General features: G+C 41.1%; 1 protein-coding gene across 1 annotated transcript in view; it reads left to right on the top strand.

The window, feature by feature from the left end:
• Nucleotides 1-1,203: 1,203 nt before the first annotated feature.
• The window catches only part of KCNIP3 (potassium voltage-gated channel interacting protein 3), a 240,430-nt gene continuing 228,845 nt past the window's right edge, over nt 1,204-12,788 (top strand). Inside the window, exon 1 of the mRNA XM_082253157.1 lies at nt 1,204-1,299. Within this exon, the coding sequence (XP_082109283.1) occupies nt 1,294-1,299 (6 nt within the window). The 5' untranslated portion in view covers nt 1,204-1,293. The remainder of the gene's footprint in view (nt 1,300-12,788) is intronic.

Consider the following 12,788-nt stretch of genomic DNA (forward strand, 5'->3'; position numbering starts at 1 on the left):
GCTGTTCCATGCATGCACTAACACTGTTGCCTGCCATCTTGGTTAACTCTGGACTGGCCTGCGACATGTACGCTGCCTATCAGTAATAGGACACACTTGCCACTTTCTACTGCATGTAGTACCGCCACACTAGCATCTCTTTTTATATACCTGTAAAATTAAATGTTATGGTTTGATTTTATCGCCCTTCGTAATAATACAAGGTTAGTTTGTAAGTGATTTTGTTCTAAACATTAATAAGTAAATTATACTTTTATTTTAATCAGGTTGCAAACACAGTGACCATTTAGTGTAGTTGCATCCATATGATGGCACCCTTATGGTGGCCCAATGTGGTTTGCTTTCATTTTCCAATCAATGTGCAATTTGATCAAAATAATCAAATCAGCAATAAATTGAATAGGAATAACTTCCCTTTTGATCAATTCAGACTCAATTTAAATCTGACTGGATCAAACTGAGCCGATCGGCCAGGGCAGCACTGAGATGCTTTGGTCATAAATTTGATCATATTTCTATCAATTATGAAACTGCATGTTGAAAACTGGAATGTAATCAATAACCTGCAACCGTACTTTATATACTGATCAAAATCAAAATCCATTTCCCAATGTGTAGCATATCATTCAAATGGGTTGCCAACTATAAATTGATTATTTACATCAGGAGAAAGCAAATGGAAAAGAAATCGATCATTTATCGATGCCATATGGCCATCATTAGATTGCAAGTTTGTTTGCATGGACAGTTTTTGTTTTTAATAAATACTGTAGGTCAAATAAATAAACTGAACAAGCAAAAGTGACATTTCCCAGTACTTTTGGTTTCTGATGTTTATTGACTATTAAAAGGTTTATATTAATAGGTTTATTGACTATTAATATTGACTATTTATTTTATTGACTATTTATATTAATAGGTTTATTGACTATTAAAATAGACTATTATAAGTATAAAAAATTGGGGAATGAAAAATGTTTGTATTGTCCATAATAACCTGATCCAGATGTACTTGTTTCATAGTTGATCTGTGTAAAAAAATTATGTCCATCAAGGTATACCTTTTAATGGCAAAAACCCCATCTGTTATAGAAAAAGGCGGTTACAGGAGGAAGATGAGAAAGAATGGTCCAAGGAGGATGGAGATGAAACGGTTAATACAAAAGAGGCTTTTTTTTTTCCTGGAGACTCTGATAAGAGGGTTGGGAGGAGAGAGGAGACACTGCACAGTGTTGCTATTGTCACACATTAACAGATTTGCAGCATCCCTGCTTAACTCCGTCTCAAGTCAAGATGCAGGTAAGAGAGGGGATGGCAGTGTATGGGGCAGGGGTCCACTACTTATCTTTTTAATTGGAGATGTGTATTGCTTACAGTGTCTTCCGATTCCTCAGTCTACCTCTTGTCCTGGGCTTCTTTGCCTGCTCTTTCCTTTTCTTCTCACTTTCATTTTTCTCTAGAATTGTACTTTTTTTGCCCATCAATATCTGTCCCATTCTCCTTGTGCAGAAACCGGGGAGGAAAACCACAGTCAATGTGCAATTAATACCGCTTCCTGCGGGCTTAATTCATTAAATGCATTCCCATTGAATCCATTCTGTGAAGATCAGAGGGATGCAGATTGCCTTCAGTCAGCAGCTGTGCTGCTTCTCGCTGAATTGCCACTTGCTACGACTTACAGTAACGTCATGTTCTACTGTATACACAGAATGAATGAGGAAATCTGTTACGGTGATCTTTAGGAACCTGGGAATACTTACCATGCTAATTTCTGTTTTTGGGTGTATATTTTAACATTAGTCAATAAAAGCATTCCTTGGGAAAGGTTACTGAAAGTCTTTCTGGCCATTGCTGGCTTGTAAAAATTTGTTTGTCAAGTTTTTTTTTTTTTTTTAACATAACTAATTCAACTTTAAGTCCAGGAGGATTTTGAAATAATAAAGAATATTTAGCATTTATTTCCTGGTATGCCAGTGCATGCTGTTGAAGTGTCACTTGTATCCATTTCCAAATTACACTTTTTGTTTCTCAGGGCTAGTCTACCATTGTCTTAAATTTGTCTGCACTATAGGATGTCTGTATAGACAATATTCTAATCTTCACTTTAAAAGAAAAAAAAAAGGCTGATTTACCAAAGGAATAAAGGTTGTTCACCTAGCAAAGTGAATGTTTACTTTGAAGGTTAATGAATTAGGATGAAGCTCACTTTGAGCACCCAGTCATGTGTGACGGAAACTCAAATTAGGTTTCTTTTTTAGCCCAATTGTGAATTCAAAGTGAACACAGTTCATTAGCATTCAACAAGTTTAATGTGATCCGGTACAAAAATAATGTACTGTAAGTCCATCCCTTATAATTTCCTGCAAAACAAAAATTCAACTGCTCATGGGACTTTAAATGAGATATACCATCAACAACAAGATAAAATATTATAGCCTTTTATTATTAAACAAACAGTGAACTAAATTTCTTGTAACAAATGTAGAAAATTAATTAATTAAAAATGGAAAGCTGAATAATTTGTTAATATATTGTACATACAAGGTAGTGTCATAACAAACTCATAATTACAATTCCACATCTCTCCCATTTCATTGCTTATTAGGATACTTTAACATAATTCCAGGGTATATAAGGATGCATCACAAATCTTAACGCATTTCGAGAATTTTCACTTCATCAGGAGTGGCTGCTACTGACAGAATATCTATAAAGTAGAAACATAAAATTTAATTGTAAGGTAGTATTGAAATTGCATATATGTCGGCCAAAGGGGTGATTTCAGCCCAAAAGAAAACATGTCAATCCATAAAGGCAGCTTTTTAAAAACACACTTACAGCTTCAGATATAAAACTGTAGTACTTCAAGATGGAAATGACCCATCATGTCTCTCCCGGGAGTTGTGAGGGGCCCCTAGGTCCCAACATTCACTAGCATACACTTTACCATCTAAACAGCCTCTGCTCCTTTAGTTGCCTCCTCCAGAACCTGTGCACAATATCAAGATAAGTACAACGCAATAAATAAATATTTATAAAGTTGATTGCTTTACTGCCTTGCCACACAATGCATGACATGTGGTGTTACTTTTTAAATCTCGGTGTCATGTTTAACAGACTGTATTAGAGACTAGTATATAAATGTGTATGCTTGTATTAGGGAGTAAGGAAAAACAACTCTTCCAGCAGTACAAGTCGTTTCCTGTTCAAATAATTAACCACAATCAAATTATAAACAGCGCCCAGCGTGAATGAAAACCCCTGATCTGCACTGACCTCTCCATGTATTATCTCTGTGTGTATCTGATTACTAGGGAGCTTCTGAAGAGAGAACTACTGTGTGTCATAACACACAGCAGGAAATAAATCAGGGATTTTCATTGAAATTGAAAATCTTTTAAAGGGATTTCGGAGGTACATAACCCCATAACACCGATCATCTGATTTTTGATTGGGGAGGATCTCCCTGCTTAAAGTGTATGTCCAGTTAAAGTTTTGGACAGAGTGGTGAACACTAGAACCCTTGTCAAATTCGTTGCTTTTCAGGGCACTCATTAGAGAGTTTTCCGCTCACTTACTGTGACAACGATTCCAACAAACAGAAAATGACATAGTTCCAAAAATGGTAAGGTTGAATTAAGACACCAATTCATCTAGTTCCATGTGTGTGGGTGTGGGCTTGTGTGTTTATGTCTATGGCATTTCCTATATCCTTGTATATTGCACTCACTAAGATGCCAATCTAGGAGTTTTTTGAAATTATCAACACTCCCTGCAGACACCGCCAATTGTGGAAGGGAGTTCCACACCCTTACTGTTCTAACATTAAAGAACCCCCACACAGTTTAAGGTTAAACCGCTTCTTGTCCAGTTTATTGAGTGGCAGCGTGTTTACTGAAATTACTTAAGACTGAATAATTTTTTCCCTATGCAAGAATCACTGTTTAGATATTTGTAGATTGCAATTATATTTCCTCTTAAGCATCTCTTCTCCTCTCAGGGGAGGGAGAAATCTCTAACAGCAACACAGACAGAAATAAAAAATGATTGTTTTTATTTTTAAAGTAGGAAAGGCTAGAACCCCTGCCCTATTTTATTGCCAAGAATTCATCAAACCATACTGTGCAGACATCCATGGGTAACCCTTGGGAAGGGTGGGTGCATGATATTACGGCGGTATCGTACAAAATTAAGCAATGCAGAGATTACATATCAGTAACTTTGTTGCTGACTTCATTAAATCCTGCTTCAGAATCTTCTGTGCTGGTTTTCTTTTTGCTAGTTTTTTATATAGCTGTTTGTGTCCCTGGTCCAGAAATTCAGATAACAGATAAAAATGTTGTCACCACAATAGTACAGGTGAGGAAATCCCTGTTATAGACCAGCAGATAGTGGTAAGATTCTGACGGGGGTTCTAAAGCTTCCTCAATTTATCCAAACAATAGTTTTGGCTGGAATTAGGTTCCACTCACACCTTTGCGTTTGCATAATACATGCTATGTAAAGCAAAAAACGTATGTACCATAAAAGACAATGTTACTCAACACACTTTAAAAAACACATAAAAAAAGACAAATATGGTCATGAATGGATGTGAACCTGCCTTAAAGCTCTCCCCCTCCCCTTCCATTCCCTTTTAGCCCATGCAGCGGTGTGTCCCATGCCCGCACCAACTGGTCATCTCTTTGTGACATCATCACTCCCTGCAGACTGACAACCCCACTGAAGGGCAGCAAATAGGAATTAGCCATCTTACCAAGGCAGTGATGTAGACACTCCTCTTCTTCTGGGGTCCCCCACTGGTGCTTCAGGCTTCTTCCCTTCTCAGTACCCTACCAGAGAACGCCAATGCCAAGCCGATGCAAGCAAAGCCAACAGAATACTGGGATGTATAAAAAAGGGGGATTCACTCCAGAAATAAAGAGATTATTCTCCCGCTCTACAAGACTCTGGCCCGGCCACATCTGGAGTATGCTGTCCAGTTCTGGGCACCGGTCCTCAGGAAGGATGTGCTGGAACTGGAAAGAGTCCAGAGAAGGGCAACAAAAATAATTAGGGGAATGGAGGACATCAGCTATGAGGAAAGACTACAAGCACTGAACTTATTCTCTCTGGAGAAGAGACGATAGAGGGGGGATATGATATCAATGTACAAATACTGTACTGGCGACCCTAGTATAAGGAACAAACTATTCAGAGAAAGGAGATACAATAAGACACGTGGCCACTCACTAAAACTAGAGGAAAAGCGGTTTAACCTTAAAGTGCGTAAGGGGTTCTTCACTGTAAGAGCGGTAAGGATGTGGAATTCTCTTCCACAAGCAGTCGTATCAGCAGGGAGCATTGATAGTTTCAAAAAACTATTAGATGGGCACCTTAAAGACCACAACATACAGGGGTATACAATGTACGGTTAAAAGCAAACACACACACACATCATAGGTTGAACTGGATGGATGGATGTCTTTTTTCAACCTCACTAACTATGTAACTATGTAACTTCCGGGAGTCCTTTCAGCCGCTGGAGAGAAGACAGGGTGGTGAGGCTCACTTTCTCAGGCTGTTGGGGATCTGGGCCGACTGTCCAGCATCCCTGGGAGATAAACGTGAAGACTGCAGTCCCATCCACTACCACAGGAACTCCATCTTTTGTATGTTGAGGGCAGAGGCCAACCACACACTGCTCTGTTGCCAGCTCTTCTGCAGGGTTGGTGTAATCATTCTGGGGCACCAACTGCTGCTGGGAAGGGGAGTCAGCTGTTCCTTACCCCCATCTGGCAGTTGGGAAAAGCTTTCTTCAGTACTGTCTCCCAGATGCACAGATCCTGGATCGGGAGGGAAGACAGTTTCCTCCGCTCTGACTGACTGTTGGGGAGAGAGGACAGCAACCTCCTCTCCCTTCTCACCTGTGCCCCTAGAACTGCCACAGGTGTGGGGCAGAGGTCGTTGACTCTCTGTTCGGCTGCCAGTGCTTCAGCTGGGTGTAGAAGCTTCACTTTATCAGCTTGTTGCTGGAGCAAGGGGCCGATTTCCCCAGCTTCCTGAAACTCTGTTGCTTTTGTGGGTGCTGGGCAGAGGTTGGTAGCACTCTGCCCTGTTGCCAGCTCTTCTGCTGGGTTGGGGTTGGCGAATACTGGAAGGACCTGGTTGGGGGTCTGCTGTAGAGTGGAGGGATCGCCTACCTCCTCCTCCTGATATTCCTGCGGGGTAGGTTGGGGATCTGGACCGGCCATCCAGCATCCCTGTAGGTCTGGTGCAGAGACCGCGGTCCCTTCTGCACCATTGGGGTCAGGGCTGCTGTCTCCCTGTGGTTGGGGAATGAAGATGGCTTCCTCTTCTCTCATACCTTTATCCAGTGGTTGGACAGACGCATTCCTCCATCCAAGCTCATCCCGTGCAGAAACAGGTTCGTCCAGGTGAGTCAGACCGTGGGTGCAGGTGAGCAAAGCACACTACTACTGTGCCATATTGTCGATTCTTCAGTCAGGATTTCTGGACTGTCAGCTGGTTCTTCCCATGCAAGGGGAGCCCAGCCCTGACGCTGAGCAGAGTCTAGCAGCCGTCTGTAGGCGATCTCCAGCTCTCATTCCTGAACGGCCAGAAACTCCACATCTTCCAGTGCCCACAGCACTTCCGAGATGTTCAGAATCCTTTCTCTGTGAAGAATGCTCTGCCTTTAGAACCACTTTAAAGTGTAACTCCACTATTGTTGAGAAAAAAACATTCCCCTCCGGGTATGCACATTGCAAGGATTTTACAAACTCTGTTGCAGATTCCTACCTTTTGTTATTCTGAAGAAAGCCCTCTGTGTTTCTCTGTGCTCATGTGGGAAAGTGAGTCTATAGGGAGTGGTTTCAAAATTATCAGTCAGCTGTGCAGCTGCAGGGCACATGAGGAAATCTGCTTGGCCTGCATCCCTTTATATGTGTTCCAATTGGATGTATCTCATCAAAATTGACATTTTTGTTCCAGGGGATACCAGAAATCTGACTTGTATCTTAGGTAGACTTCTGGGGAAGATCAGTGAGCCAATCACACAAGCAAGAAAATTATGTTTTTGGGGTGTGGTCAGTACACATTTTGTGTACAGAACACCTCCAGGTAGCCATATTGCATTGCATTTTCAGAAAATTACAGTGGCTGCTTATTGAAAAGGAAAGGTAATTTTTATTACCATTCAACTCTAACACTCTAACAAGTTTTATTAACACTCTGCGTCTATTAAACGGTTTGTGACATTTCTTCTTTAATTACAATGTGACTTGTGTGGCTATTGTATACGCTATATTATTTTTTCTTTATTTGCCCTTTTTTTTATCCCACGAAAGTGGAGTTACCCTTTAGGTATTTAAAAATGAACTCTGGCCATGGTTGGAGCAGAGCTCTGCCCAGGGGTCAGCTTTAAAGCAAGCCTGTCAGATTACGAAAAATTGTCCTGCAAAAACAGAGCTCCTTTACTTACCTCTCCAAGAGCCCATATTCCCTACCTTACCGCATGCCCAACCCTGCAGCCTCCATAACTTTCTTCAACACTTCAGGGAGTGTTGGATATCTGTAGTATCGCATGTCAGATACCATAAAATCAATCCATGCTGCATTCTGTAGTAACATAGGTGTCAGAGCACGGAATGCACAATGCACAGTGGGGGACGCAAGCATCTGACACTCCCAGAAGTATCGGATGCCGGAGACTGACAGAGAATGCACGACTGCAACAGCAACAGAGGAAAGGTAGAAGACATAGGCCACCGGAGAGGTGAGTATAACAGCTTTTCTTTTGTAAGACTCTCATTTTGATTTCTTTGTAACTTTAGAGGGTTGCTTTATATACCTAGTGGTATCCGACACATAGAAAAGCAGCCTAAATTCTGGCTGAGTTCTCAGAGCTCAAAGGCCTTTTTCAAATAGATGCAACTACTGCCCACTTATCTACTGTACTTTATCAGATCTCCACACAGGAAGGCCTAATACCAAAAAATGCATTCAAAGCAAAGTGTTAGAAATCTAATGCAGAGTGCAGCATCAGATCACCTTTAGCTTAATAACATTGTCCTTTTTGTTTTCCACATACTTATTGTCTCAAAGTTATGTGTGCTTGCTATGATGGTAAAAGCCCTAAAGTAAGCTTATAACTAACCTGGAAATTTCCAACTGTGCATAAGATTTAAAAAAATGCAGAGATGACCTTCAATGGGAACCACATAGCCAAAAATTCAGCACAGATAAAAGCAGCTGAAATTACACGCAAGTCTTGACATACTGTAGCTGCTGATTTTTAATATAAGGACACTAACCTGTCGGCACCCCAAGCCAATTTGTCAATCAGCTTAGGGTGCAGGCACTGGCTTTGTAAGTAAGGGAAAGTAAGGGAAGCCGTCAGACTTCACAGCCGATTTCCTACTGTGCATGCGTGATTTGTCCTGCACCTTCTGAATGGTCCCGCCATCTTCTGGGATCTCTGTGTTTCCCAGAAGGCAGCAGGGGGAAGGAGGAGGGTGTGATGGTGGCGGGAATCAGATCCCTGCCCTTCTCACTAACTCGTGACCAAGGACCAGCCAATCTCACACCCTGCCGTCACTTCCGTAAGAATGCCACTCTCAGCTGGACCCTGCACAAAGATTTTCCAGCTTGCGGGACCACAATCTAGATGCCAGCAGGCTGAGCAATTAACCCTTTCACTGCCACCACCTCTACGTTATGAGCCCAGAGGACGCTCGTAATTTTAGAAATACCAATTATGATTTTAGAATAATCGTCTGTAACACGCACTGTCACCACAGACAGGAATGCTCAGAGGATTTATTCTATACAGTAGCACTCTTCAAGAGACAGGTTCGTTGTTAGTTTGCATTAGGAGCTTAGGGACAAGATTAACACTTTTCAAAATAAAGTTTAATAATAAAAAGGTTAAAATTGGTGCAAATAAAATATTTACAGAAACAAGGTGTTTCAAAGAAATAGAGACATAATTCAGCAATTAGAAAAATAACTTAGAATTGAGACGTAAGGATACTTGCATTCAATGTCCTGAGTGTTACCAGAGTTCAGAGTTCAATAGCTGAGCCAGTTGTGATCGGTTCTCAAACTTGATAGATGTTCCTTCTTGATGTTACCATGAGAACTTCCATAGCAAAGTTTGAGCAAGCTTTTCTCTAGGATCAAAGGGGCGTTGACGGATACCCCTGACCAATTAAAACAGAGGAGCAATGGGCTGTCCTGGGTTTATGACAAATATCAAGACCTCCTTTGTGGACAGAGTCATGCCACTCTCAATATCTCGAAATATGTAATTGTTACATTCTTTAAACTGCTAGCTTATCATTCAGCATGTCATTTGCCATCAAAAGATACTAAACATGAATACATGATCACACAGGGAATATCTTATCGCTATCTTCTATTCTATATGTGATAGGGTGGTCATGCATGGTCTTAATTCGCTCAGTATGACATTTCTCATCCAAATATATACTTATTGTTAGTGTGTCATGTTCCTGTCTGCATTTATGAATTGTGTATGTATTGTTACATTTTCTAATGAACAGCTTGGCTGCGTGGTATTTATGACACAGCTCTGGTCAGCCTGGATTTGCTCAGTTTTACGAGCGGCCTGTTCTGGAAGAACAACATCTGGCCAGGTTTCCTGTCTGTGCTGAGATGAGGTTTCTTTGAAGTGCCAGCCACCTGCATTCCTTAAGTTAATTGAGGTAGGGAGGGAGAAAAATATCACTGAGTATATCTGGTCTGCCTGTCATGGCCGCTCTGAACAAAATGGTTGCCCGTGACAAAATGGTTGCTTGCGACAGCTTTTAGTATATCCAGTGCAGGATATCATTACAGAGGGGCCATAAATGTCCTAGAATGCCAATCAGTGATCTTACCCAAAAGTAGGAGCGGGTACCTGTCAAAAACAGGTACCCACTCCCCCCAAAAAGTGCCAAATGTGCAGTGGAGGTGCGAACAAGCAGAGCTTCCTCTTTTGGGTGGAGCACAGTAAAATTGAGGGGCAAGGAAAGATAGCATTTGCTATTTAGAATCCCCCCCCCCTCCTCCCAACAAAGCCTTTTCAAATAACAGTCTCCTCCAGAGGTTAACCTATTCAACTTTCCATAATGCTGATTCAGTTGCTTCAATTGCCCTTTAAAGAGCAGTCCACTCAATTTCATGGCCTTTTGTTATTTAGGCTACTTGAACATGCTACTTGGATATGCATCTGCTTCATACTTCTTATTTGCCACTTCAACCAGCAGGTACAATAATGTTGTTCAGTTCTGGAGTTCATTTGCAGATGAATGGTATCGTAATGCAGTTCTGACTTTTTGGAACTAACTTTGGAAACCCTGTCATCTTGCCTATTCAGAGCAAATTGACAGAGTCACCTTAAAGCCAACCCCTCAACTAGTTACAATAGAGTACAGTGTTTATTTGACATTCATTCCTACATCACAAAATACAAGATGTTGGAGCTTGACCCTCTCAGTCATGTGTTTTGTCCTAGTATCTGGTCACTATGCCCAAGTAATCCATCATGGGAGAAGGTCACATGCTCTCCCTCACCCAGAAGCACTGGGTACTATATATTGGCTACAATAGAGGATGGAGCAGTGGATGTGCAGTAGGTGAAGTGTAGTATAAATAGGTCAAGAGGTGCACTTTAAGATCCTGTCACTTTTCCTCATATGGGCATGGGGCCATGTCATTTTAAACCAGGGTGTTCCATGAATGGATATATTGAAAACCACATTAAAACAATACCTATTTAGAACAGAAGTCCAAATATATTCAACACCCAACTTCCACGCTGTTTAATTATACTGACTGTAAGTAGTGTCCCATAAGGGAAAAGCCCTCTTTGTTGTTGCCAACAGCTCTATCTAATTTAAAGGCGGCTCACATTTTTGATCCTGCAGCTCACATCTTAGCTGGGAACATGTTAGGAAGACGTGGATAAAAGTAACATGATGTGACAGTTGAATATTCAGTTGACTACAGGGAAGGATCATATGGATTTTTTCTTTAAAACGTCAATACTATGTTTAGTACAGCTTAGTCTAGATTGTGGCAGGTGGGTTGGACTTCCAGTAGTTTTCCAGATTTCCTCCAGCCAGCTCACATTTATCAGCTGGCAGCAGAGTATGGACAGATGCCAAAGGTCTGCAGCTGAATGTAATTGATTTATTTCCATATTGTGGGACATACCCAAATAACAGAACCCTTTTATGGTGGTGGGGGTGCAGGCATACCAATATAACATTGTATTAGTGATTTTTATATTGCTGTGAATTCTTTATATACATATTTATATATATATATATATTTTAGTTCTTTACTTTGTTGTGTCCCTGGGCACTGTTTTTGTTTAAATGTTGCTGGGCGTCATGGGTGTTCTGTACAAAAATGGAATCTCTATGTCTACCAACAAGCTCTCTACTGGGATCACTGAAGCAGTCAATGGTGGATAATCTGGGACAGTACAAGTCTTGTAAACGTATTTATTGTGCTATATAGCCAAATATGACCACCACACCTGCATAAAGTATGGTCAACAGTATGTAGACGGTATTCCAAATTGTTTACTGCTAGTGTGTCCAGTGAAGGGGGCTATTAATGTTATGGTATACAAAGATATTTCAACCTTGTGCTAACAAGGGAAGGCCCCTTTTGGTACCAGCATGATAGTGGCCTGTGCGCAAAGCCAGGACTAACATGAATTCATTTGTTTGTTGTGGAGTAAGTCTTCTTGTCTGCACAAAGCCTTAAAGTAATTGTAACGGTTTGGTTTATTTTTAATTAAAAATAAAAAACATGTTATACTTACCTGCTCTGTGCAAGGGTTTTGCACAGAGCAGCCCCAATCCTTCTTTTCTGGGGGGCCCTGGTGGCGCTCCTGGCCCCTCCTCCTTATTGGGTGCCCCCACGAAGAGCCGCTTTCCATGGGGGCACCTTGGCAGGCACGCTAACGAGTCCCGCTGCTGCATCTATTGACACAGACAGCAGGACAGCAGCCCCGCCTCCCGCTCCCATGTCAGTGAATTTGATTGACAGCAGTGGGAGCCAATGTATCTTCTAGTGCAGGAACAACTCTGCAGGTCTACAGTTGGCCCTTACAAATAAGGTAATTCCAGATTTCATTAGGACCTCATGTTAATCCTCTTACACGCATTATACTTTTAGAAGTCCGTAGCTTTTACCAAAATGATCAGCAAAGCCATACGAGGGAAAAGCTACATGGGAAGGGGCTTGTGTGCATGTACAGTATATTTATCCTTGACATGTAATAATTAAAAATATATGTTTTTTTATTTTAGAATCCAGATTTTGCACAAGACAGCATTCATTTTAGCACTAACCAGCAGGGCCATAACTATGGGTGATGGGGTTCCATCTGCCCCTCCAACCTCCCACTCAAAGATAGTTCCTCTTTTGATACAGAACACATAATGCTTTCATGGAAGCCATTTAGAAGTTCTCTTAACATATACTGTATATACAATACATTGAATTCTGTATATTTAAGTTTATTTATGAAACATTAGAGCATAAAGCACTTTGTAACTTGACAGCCATGGGGCGGCTCTGTTTCACGCCTCCATAATTACATAATAACATACCTATCAACCCATCAATCACCAAATAATGGTATCAATAGTGAACCCTAACGTGTTTATGGTATCTTTACCATAGCCATAAATGGTAAGAAATCCAAAAAGAACGTTTGTAGATCGTGCATGCGTATAGTACATATGTAGGAAAATAAAGATAGTCACTTAATATTCTTTATGATACTC

This window comes from Pelophylax lessonae (genome assembly GCF_965119305.1).
Source record: "Pelophylax lessonae genome assembly, chromosome: 4".
NCBI lineage: Eukaryota > Metazoa > Chordata > Amphibia > Anura > Ranidae > Pelophylax > Pelophylax lessonae.